Source organism: Haliotis rubra, unplaced genomic scaffold, assembly GCF_003918875.1.
Source record: "Haliotis rubra isolate DU_JTF1 unplaced genomic scaffold, ASM391887v1 Scf90, whole genome shotgun sequence".
In the NCBI taxonomy this organism is placed as follows: Eukaryota; Metazoa; Mollusca; class Gastropoda; order Lepetellida; family Haliotidae; genus Haliotis; species Haliotis rubra.
Window position 1 is genome coordinate 2,368,494 of NW_025767635.1, and position 11,937 is coordinate 2,380,430.

Genomic DNA, 11,937 nt, shown 5'->3' on the forward strand with positions numbered 1-11,937 from the left:
TCGATAGGATTAAACGACTGTACTAAGTCAATGGTCCGAATGACACAGATCACAACACAATCCACATATCCCCGTGGAGACCTTGCAGCTGGCTGGGCTGGGTAGTGAGCAATAGCTTTCTATATATAGAACATACTAAGTGCTGATTACACAACCGCCACAGCAATTCCTTCGCAATCAAAGCCCGGTCCTTGGTTACGCTCAGTACATTCACGCGGTTGGACCGTGGGGCTGGGAGCGCAATGCTCTATTCATAGAATGAAACGCCCACACAAAGCTGACGTCACGGAATGTGAACACGCCCCGTACGAATGTCGGTTAATGGAGGTTAGCGAGGTTTGAACGGTGACAGGTCGGGGGTGAAGGCCCCGCTTGAGAAAGTTGCCATTCCTGGGAAAAGTGCGGGCCTATTGTATATAGTTCTAGTGCATAATCGTCTCGTTACTTCAGGTAAACGAGTGCAAATGCTACTAGTTCAGTACCAGAATGAGATCGCCAGGCCACACAAGGAACAGCAGTTTTCTCCAGCCTGCAGGGTATGCAGTATAGTACACACCATCCCCGACCAGAGGGTCACAGTAAGGATAAAGGATGCAGTGATTACTGTTGTAGTATTGCACCGATCTCCTTGTGCAGATGCAGGTCCAGATGGCGCTGGCAACTGCCGGCAGCACGTATGTAGATACATCATGTGATGAGACGCACAACACCGCCTCATGCTGCCGACAAATTCAGTGATAATATACCGGACTTCGCAAGTCAGTTACTAGCAATATATAGATAATAGCTGCAACACCTGTCGGAGTGCTCTCTCCAAGACACTCGCATAAATGTACAGTGCTCTCTCCAAGACACTCGCATAAATGTACAAACTCAAAACCAGAACATTCTCACAAGACTTTAATAAATATGTACTTGTACGTGTACAAAACAGATCAGTGTAAATAAATTAGATGATAAATGTACAGTGAGGTGAAATACCTTACAACAACGCTTACTTAGAAGCAATCCTGTGGCGGTGACAAGTGTCACGATGTCACAGGCAGCTCTCTATCATTGATCATGTTAATGTTAGCTTGGATACGTACCTGTATGTGGAAACCAGCTCTAAATCCGTCTCTAGTCAAACATTGCCACTATACATCTAATAATAAATATTCATTGGAGACTGGACTTTGACCCTATCCAGGAATTAATTCAACATACAACTGGTGACCTATTTGCCATAGCTCTCTCTCTCTCTCTCTCTCTCTCTGTCTCTCTCTCTCTCTCTCTCAGACATTCACTGGTATGAAATGGGAAGAAATGTGGTTGAAGGAATAAAATACAAATAGCTTCGAGCTTGCTGCCATTACATACATATTCATGTCCTGAAACGTCCAAGGTGTTTGTTTGTCACATACATATATCCTTCTTAATGTACCAAGCTATGTTGTATATTGCACCCACTGTGACCAACACCATGCTTGCGTTGTGTGTGGTCATATCTTAACCAGAAAAACAGTTGATCTCTTGCAACATTTGCACCAAGAAGACAACAACCATTAAACAAACAAAATGTAAGGAAACAAAGTCTCAGAAAATATGTAGACAACCAAGTAATGTAGGTCAATCTATTCCTTTCTAGTTGTGAAGCCTTGAATGTCAGATGTCAGACTTGGACTCAACCAAGGTGATTTAGTATTTTAACATATTAGGAATAAAAGAAAGATTAATAGAATGTCTTTACTCTGATTTTTTTGTAGAAAAATATAATAATCGAAATATTGAAGAGCCTATGCATAATTATGATGTTTCCGAAAGATGCTCATTTAGAGATCACTCAAAGGGAAGTTTTAGCAAGTAATAATAATCCTACATAATAAGCAACACCCTCTTTCACTACAAAACCTGTGATCGTAACTAACATTCATATATCATACTTGTTGTATACCGAGCTAGTGAGACAATATGCGAATAATATTCACGTACCCTGTGATTAAACCCTGGAGTGCTGAAATAGGTCAGGGCTATGAATAAGAACATTTGTAAATAAATAGACTCCTGCTCCAGCCTTCACAATTAGCATAATGTTAAATGTTCGAGGAATCCACCAAATTCACATAGACAGGCAAGACAAGCACAAAGACATTGAAAGACTTGAGGGTTGAAGGAGCACAAGTTTTGTTCATTGAGTCTGGCAAAGTTCGGTAACCCCTCACACTGTCTGCCAGGTAGGAACTTTCTTGTTGGCTGCATGGCGCCATCTGATGCTTTGCAAGATGGTCACTTCTCATGAACTTTCGGTCAGTCACACTGTTCACAGCTGAATCAATATATTTCTCTCAGGTGTGAGTACACCTTCGTTTGTGTCAAGGACAACTCATCTGATCTGGCAAACTTCCAATACACCACAGTTGTCCCAGTCACAGCTGTAGGGCTTCTCACCTGAAACAACACACGTGTGTTAAAAGCTGGAACACCGTCAGGGACAGAACAGACAGAACATGTTAGGGCATGGAACACAGGGACACAATAGAATATACAGAACATGTTGGCCTTTCAGGGCCTGACAGGACATGTTGGCATGGAACACAATACACCTTCAGGGCCTGACAGAACATGTTGGCATGGACCACAATACACCTTCAGGGCCTGACAGAACATGTTGGCATGGGACACAATACACCTTCAGGGCCTGACAGGACATGTTGGCATGGACACAAATACACCTTCAGGGCCTGACAGGACATGTTGGCATGGAACACAATACACCTTCAGGGCCTGGGGACATCAGACAGGGCCTCATGTTGGCATGTGGACACAATACACACAATTCAGGGCCTGACAGGACATGTTGGCATGGGACACAATACACCTTCAGGGCCTGACAGAACACAGGACATGTTGGCATGAGACACAATACACCTTCAGGGCCTTCAGACAGGACATGTTGGCATGGACACAATACACCTTCAGGGCCTGACAGAACATGTTGGCATGGACCACAATACACCTTCAGGGCCTGACAGGACATGTTGGCATGGAACACAATACACCTTCAGGGCCTGACAGGACATGTTGGGGCCTATGGACCACAATACACCTTCAGGAACACAATCAGACAGGACATGTTGGCATGGACAATACACCTTCAGGGCCTGACACGGTAACACGTTGGCATGGTAATCAGTACACACTCAGGGCCTGACAGGACATGTTGCCATGGAAATCAGTACACCTTCAGGGCAGTGGCATGTCACTAAAATGAGGCAAACAGCACACACAGCAGACATTTTACACCAGTGTTGTATGCTGCCATCTTGTTTGCCAACAAGTACTTCCAACTACAGCAAGTGACAGAGTTGTGAAATAACGAAACTTAAGAAACAGTCCCTTTATCTGTTTGTTTATCTATTGGTGATACTACATTGGTACTAGTCATACAGACCCTGAAACAAACATATCCAAGACAGCCCATGCCAAGACAGCCCATGCCAAGACAGCCCATGCCAAGACAGCCCATGCCAGCTTATTCTATTTGGCAAGTCTAGATCACTGCTCTTTCAGGCTAAAAATGAGGATACTCTCTTGGCCACTTTTCATTATATGTTATCATGATAATGTAAGAACTGCTTTTCCAGTAAAACAAGTTCACTTGAAAGACCAGACATTTGTCTACTTAGGAACATACCTGTGTGTGTTCTGATGTGTGCTTTAAGATGAGAGCTCTTGAAATATGTTTTATCACAGCCACGGAAGGTACACTCATGTGTTCGCCGTCGCTTGCCGTCACCAAAACCTGCTTCCTCAGATCGGTTTCCAGACTGCATCACCACTGGATGCGGTGCAATTGGGCAAAAACTGTCTACTTTTGTCTGTTCCTTCCTTGGTCCTGCACTGTTCTGGTTCAACACAAACACTTGTACAATGGAAGGCATGGTGGGAACGAGCTTGCCATCCACACTGGTGAGGACAATCGGCACTCTTGCTCCTCCAGATGGCAGGGATGAGCACACAGGACTGGGACAGGTTGAGCAGACTGCTGGGGCACAATTGGGCTTGCAGCCATTTGATACCAAGGGACTCCTGTCAGAGTGCAAAGGACCTGTACTCACAGTGGTTGGGAGAACAAACGGAAAAGACTGAGGACTTTCAGCAACTGTGGTCATAGGTCTAGGTGTTGCTTCCAGGGTGGAGGTCGAATGCGTCTCATGTGTATGCAGTTTCGGTGGATGAACACAGGCACTTGAGTCACTAGGTGGGACTGTTCTCTTCTGAGACAGGTTGATGGGTTGATCTGTGCAGTGCACAGTAGAAGAGTTGTTGTGGAAAGATCTTGGTGGAACTATGACTGACACATGTCGGCTCAGAGATGTAGCTGTTGGATGCACCTCCTGTGACGTTACAGATTCAAGCCTCATTGAACTGTCACCAAGCAATAACTGAAACATCAAAACCACTGAATATAAGGTTTACGTCAACACTCTATATGGATTAGAAATACTAGCTTCATACACTGTTCATTCAAAGAAAATCAGCATTTCCTTTTCAGAACTTATAATAGCAATATTTCGGTTAAATTGTATGCATCAACACTTTACAACCAACATAAGCTACTAAATTATTTTGTGCTCATCTCAAAGCCATCTGACAGTCTGAATAATGTGTGCAACACTTTCAGTTTTAAACAAACCAACTATTCACATAATACACCTAACTATAATTACCCTGGCTAATTTTGATTCTTTCCTGTAGCTGAGGGTCTTAATTTCCTGGTCATCATGACATGGCGACCTTGACCCATCTGAATGTGGTGGGGTCATGACCCCAAGATAAGGGTCATCATCAGAATCCCGCTTCCTCTTGCCACCCATTGCCAAGAGTGTTTCCACTGCATCCCGCTCCAGGGGGTCCTGGCAGGAAGGCTGACTCGGGCTTCTCAATACCATATCTTTATCCTAAAAACCAAAAAAATAATTATCAAAGAACATTAATCTTTGTTAATTGAAGAAAATTAAATTAATTTGGTTGACTTTTACTTTCATAGACTATTATTGTGAATTGCACAAGTTCTTTTAAAATGTTTCCCTTTAGAAATTTCATGAAAGAAGTCCTCATTGTCCAATTTCCAGTCCTATTGTCCTAAATAGTCCTTATTATACAACAAGTATAATGTACTAATAATATTGGGGTGTTTTTTCAATCCCATTCCCTGATCTTAACCTTCATTGGGGAAACAAGCGACAAAACACATCCCCCTGCTAATGAGAACATAAACCTGATTTTGCTAACTCTATCTACCCATATCATGACAGCCAGGCGTGTGTTAAGTTTAAATACCTACAATGTCATATTTTCTGACGTAATGCCCGTTCAAAGTTCGACGGTCTTGGATACTACTTAAGCGAGCACGTGTTCAACGTGTGTAACACCTTCCAAATATGGTGAGCAAGGTCACGCTCATAACAAAGAGGCGTTTACTTCCGGTTTCCCAGTGCCTTCGAAATCATCAACATAAACATATGCAAACTTGTGTTTAAGAATTAAAAATATCACGCACATGGCAAACAATCTTTGAAGATGTAGTACAGGTGAGAATGTTAAGATTTAGCACACACAAAACTGCCCTAGACACCCAGTTGAGCCGAGGAGCAGCCACGGCCCAGTAACCACAGCTATCAACAAGTCACCACTATCTCACGCGCGGAGTGCATGGACACAGTGCTGAGGCGCTGACATCAGGAAAGATGTTAATTTTAGCTACGCCGACACGAAAACGTTACATACAATCATTAAAAACAAAACATGTAGTCTCTGATCTCAAACTGAATGAACATCGGTTCCCAACAACAGATCGCTGACTTTGTTTACAAACAAAGCTTATTCTGTCTAGACTGAATAACAGCTGACTTGTAACTCATAATCGAATCACATTATTCCCAAGTCCAAAACATCGTTCCTTCGAATAGATCTACCACCAAAACTTTTCTATTTTAACACATTTTAATAGAACAAATGATCATGTGAAACCTCCCAAGATTTCGGACATTTCTCAGTCGCAAGCCAGGCTTGAATATCAATGTCCTCGGGAAAAGTACGTACCACTGGAGTTTATAATGAAGAAATATATTGACTAAACTAATACTTACTGTGATAAACGCCGGCGGGGTAACTGGTGGTGATGGGGGGTATGAACAGATATCCTCTCGCATTTTCGTATATTTCTAACTGGTTCCGATCGAAGGCCAATTTACATCTTCTATGACTGTACAAACTACGCTCACATTCAAGGCGAGGGCGGGGAACAATAAACCAATGAAAAATGGGGGCATGGTTTGAGCAGCCAATCAGCATCCATCTATCATGTGATCAGCTAGTGACTTTGCTGTCCATGTGCACGTGGCCTTGTGATGGCAATGGCATGTCACACAGTTCTCGTTGTCAATGTTTACATCAGAACTTGCGCACTGATTAGTCAACAAGACTGGTACAGCACCTGTTAATGTGTCTCTGAACTATATAAAGACATGTCGGAGAAAGACATTAATTAAGTGTGTGCGTAAAAGTGCTGAAATGAATATAATTATGAATTTATTATTCTTTTTTCAACAAAAGCAACAAGAAGTACATATATAGTGATATAAGAGTCGGGGATCTCTAATAATCGGACATCAAGGTAATTCCGTTATCACTCGGTTGTAAACAGAAAATGAAATTGACACGACAAAATTGTGTAACTGACTTTGACGCGAACTGATCTCGCTCTTGGCTGCTTTACGCTGCACGCGGAGCACGTGATCCAGGCGGGCGGCGTGATACTCGGCTTGAATAAATTAACTGACATAAGCTCTGTCTGGACTGTACACATTGAAACAAAGGTCACACAAAGCACGTCACTATGTCAGCCCTATTAAATTAGTCTAGTGTACTATATAGTTAACACGCATTTGATAAAGGGGCTTGGAATGCACGTGAAACTAACATATGCTTATTTTTGTTAATAGAGACACGGAATCGCAAATTTCTGTGACTCTCTGCATATGTCAGTATGCCAGTCTGTGTCGGAATTGAATTGATCTCCATATATGAAAAATACAGGTGATTGCATTCGCATTTGCTTGTAAAGGAGTGTATAATGTTTGTGTGGTTTCCATACCACTAACCATCTACATAACACAATGTGAAGAATGACGAAATAAACTAGGTAGACTCTCATTACCATGTACGAATCGCCGAAGCATCTTCTGTAAAACAAGTACATAATTGTCGAAAATCACGCACCGATGATTAAATAAATTTCCTCCCCACCACACCACCAACTACAACCATACACAATTACATGCACCTATGCCCCATCACACCTACACCCATCCCACCTGTACCCCACATCGGCGGATTCAGAGGAGGGGTGCAGGGGTACCCCCATCACACCTGAAAGTTTATTAAATGACCATTGAAACCTCTCCACCTATACCCTCAAAAAGCTGTATCCGCCCCTGCCCCATCACCCTATACCCATACCACCTATACCCCATCACACCTATGCCCCATCACACCTATACCACATCACCCCTATACCTCATCACACCTATACCCGTACCCCCATCACACCTATGCCCCATCACACCTATACCACATCACACCTATACCACATCACCCCTATACCTCATCACACCTATACCCGTACCCCCATCACACCTATGCCCCATCACACCTATACCACATCACACCTATACCCCATCACACCTATACCCGTACCGCCATCACACCTGTGCCCCATCACACCTATACCACATCACACTTATACCCATACCCCCATCACACCTATACCCCATCACACCTATACCCATGTCACCATCACACCTGAACCCCTATATCCCATGACACGTATATCCCATGACACCTATATCCCATCACAAATATATCCCATTACACCCATATCCCATCACACCTATACCCCATCACACCTATACCCCCATCACACCTATACCCCCATCACACCTATACCCCCATCACACCTATACCCCATCACGCCTGTACCCAATCACACCTACACCCCATCACACCTATACCCCATCACACCTATACCCATTCCACCATCACACCTGTACCCCATCACACATATACCCATTCCACCATCACACCTGTACCCCATCACACATATACCCATTTCACCATCACACCTATACCTCATCACACCTATACCCATTCCACCATCATACCTGTACCCCATCACACCTATACCCATGCCACCTATACCCCATCACACCTATACCCCCATCACACCTATATCCCATCACACCTGTACCCAATCACATCTATACCCCATCACACATATACCCCCATCACACCTGTACCACATCACACCTATACCCCAATCACACCTATACCGCATCACACCTATACCCCCATCACACCTGTACCCCATCACACCTATACCCCCATCACACCTGTACCCCCATCACACCTACCCTATCACACCTATATACCCCTATCACACCTATACCCCATCACACCTACACCCCCATCACACCTATACCCTATCACACCTATACCCTATCACACCTATACCCCATCACACCTATACCCCCATCACACCTATACCCTCATCACACCTACACCTCCATCACACCTATACCCCATCACACCTATACCCCATCACACCTATACCCCCATCACACCTATACCCCATCACACCTATACCCCATCACACCTATACCTCTATCACACCTATAATTCCCCAATCACACCTATACCCCCATCACACCTACACCTCTATACACTCTACACCCCCATCACACCTATACCCCATCACACCTACACCCCATCACACCTATAATTACCTAGCACCCCATCACACCTATCACCTCATCACACCTATACCCCCATCACACCTATACTCCCATCACACCTACACCCCATCACACCTACACCCCATCACACCTATACCCCCTATCACACCTATACCCCATCACACCTACACCTCATCACACCTATATACCCCATCACACCTATACCCCATCACACCTATACCCCATCACACCTATACCCCATCACACCTATACCCCCATCACACCTCCCCCTATCACACCTACACCCCATCACACCTATACCCCATCACACCTATACCCTATCACACCTATACCCCATCACACCTATACCCCCATCACACCTACACCCCCCCATCACACCTATACCCCCATCACACCTATACCCATCACACCTATACCCCCATCACACCTATACCCCATCACACCTATACCCCATCACACCTACACCCCCATCACACCTATACCTCTATCACACCTACACCCCATCACACCTATACTACCCCCATCACACCTATACCCCATCACACCTATACACCCATCACACCTACACCCCTATCACACCTATACACTCTATACATCACACCTATACCCCACCACACCTACACCCCACATCACACCTATCATATCCCATGATATCATCACACCTATACCTACAATCTCCCATCACACTTCCCACATCACACCCCATCACACCTACACCCCATCACACCTACACCCTATCACACCTATACCCCATCCACACCACACCCTATACCCCATCACACCTATACCCCCATCACACCTATACCCCATCACACCTATACCCCCCATCACACCTATACCCCATCACACCTACACCCCCATCACACCTATACCCCATCACACCTATACCTTATCACACCCCATCACACCTATACCCCATCACACCTATACCCCATCACACCTATACCCTATCACACCTATACCCCCCATCACACCTATACCCCATCACACCTATACCCCTTTATCACACCTATACCCCATCACACCTATACCCCATCACACCTATACCCCCATCACACCTATACCCCCTATCACACCTATACCCCATCACACCTATACACCCTATCACACCTATACCCCATCACACCTATACCACCATCACACCTATACCCCATCACACACTATACCCCATCACACCTATACCCTATCACACCTACACCCTATCACACCCATACCCCTATCACACCTATACCCCTATCACACCTATACCCCATCACACCTATACCCCATCACACCTATACCCCATCACACCTATACCTCCCATCACACCTACACCCCATCACACCTACACCCCTATCACACCTATACACCCCATCACACCTATACCCCATCACACCTATACCCCCTATCACACCTACTATACCTCTATCATCACACCTATACCCCATCACACCTATACCACACCTACACCTATCACACCTACACCCCATCACACCTATACCCCCCTATCACACCTCTACACACCTACACCCCTCTATCACACCCTACACCCAATCACACCTATACCCTCATCACACCTATACTCCCCATCACACCTATACACCCCTATCACACCTATACCCTATCATCACACACTACACCTCTATCACACACTATACACACACCCATCACACCTATACCCCATCACACCTATACCCCACATCACACCTACACCACACCATCACACCTATACCCACACTCTACACCTATATCACCATCACACCTACACCCCATCACACCTACACCTCTATCACACCTATACTATACCCCATCACACACTATACCCCATCACACCTACATCCCATCACACTCTATACCCCTATCACACCTATACCCCTATCACACCTATACACCTCTATCACACCTACACCCCATCACACCTATACCTATCACACCTATACCCCATCACACCTATACCCTATCACACCTACACCCTCTATCACACCTATACCTATCACACCTATACCCCATCACACCTATACTCCCCATCACACCTATACCTCCACCTATATCATCACACTATACCCCTATCACACCTATACCCCCATCACACCTATACCCTATCACACCTACACCCTTATCACACCTATACTTCCCATCACACCTATACCCCTATCACACCTACACACCCCATCACACCTATACCCCATCACACCTATACCCCATCACACCTACACCCCATCACACCTATACCCCATCACACCTATACCCCATCACACCTATACCCCATCACACCTACACCCCATCACACCTATACCCCATCACACCTATACCCCATCACACCTACACCCCATCACACCTACACCCCATCACACCTATACCCCATCATCACACCTACACCCCCATCACACCTACACCCCCATCACACCTATACCCCATCACACCTATACCCCATCACACCTACACCCCTGTATCACACCTATACCCCATCACACCTATACCCCATCACACCTATACTCCCATCACACCTACACCCCCTATCACACCTATACCCCATCACACCTATCACACTTATACTATCCCCTACACACACCCTCCCATCACACCTATACCCCATATCACACCTATCACCCTATCAAGCACCTATACCCCTATACAGTCCATCACACCTATACACCCTATCACACCTATCACCCTATATCCCCATCACACCTACACCCCATCACACCTATATATACACCCCCTATCACACCTATACCCCCATCACACCTACCACCTATACCCCATCACACCTACACCCCCATCACACCTATACCCCATCACACCTATACCCCCATCATCACACCTATACTCCCATCACCCCCCATCACACCTATACCCCCATCACACCTACACCCCATCACACCTATACCTACATCACACCTATACCCCCATCACACCTATACCCCATCACACCTATACCCCATCACACCTACACCCCCCATCACACCTATCACACCTATACCCTATCACACCTATACCCCATCACACCTATACCCCATCACACCTATACCCCATCACACCTATACCCCATCACACCTATACCCCATCACACCTGTATACCCCATCACACCTATATCCCCCATCACACCTATACCCCATCACACCTACACCCCCATCACACCTATACCCCATCACACCTATA

General features: G+C 45.3%; 1 protein-coding gene across 1 annotated transcript; it reads right to left on the reverse strand.

The window, feature by feature from the left end:
* Positions 1-885: 885 nt before the first annotated feature.
* On the reverse strand, positions 886-6,285 carry LOC124263928 (Krueppel-like factor 3). The gene is given in 6 exon segments (XM_046698659.1): positions 886-2,288; positions 2,290-2,382; positions 2,384-2,427; positions 3,674-4,424; positions 4,710-4,940; positions 6,132-6,285. Coding segments are annotated over 6 exon segments (1,398 nt in total). The 5' UTR covers positions 6,195-6,285; the 3' UTR covers positions 886-2,072.
* Positions 6,286-11,937: the final 5,652 nt, after the last annotated feature.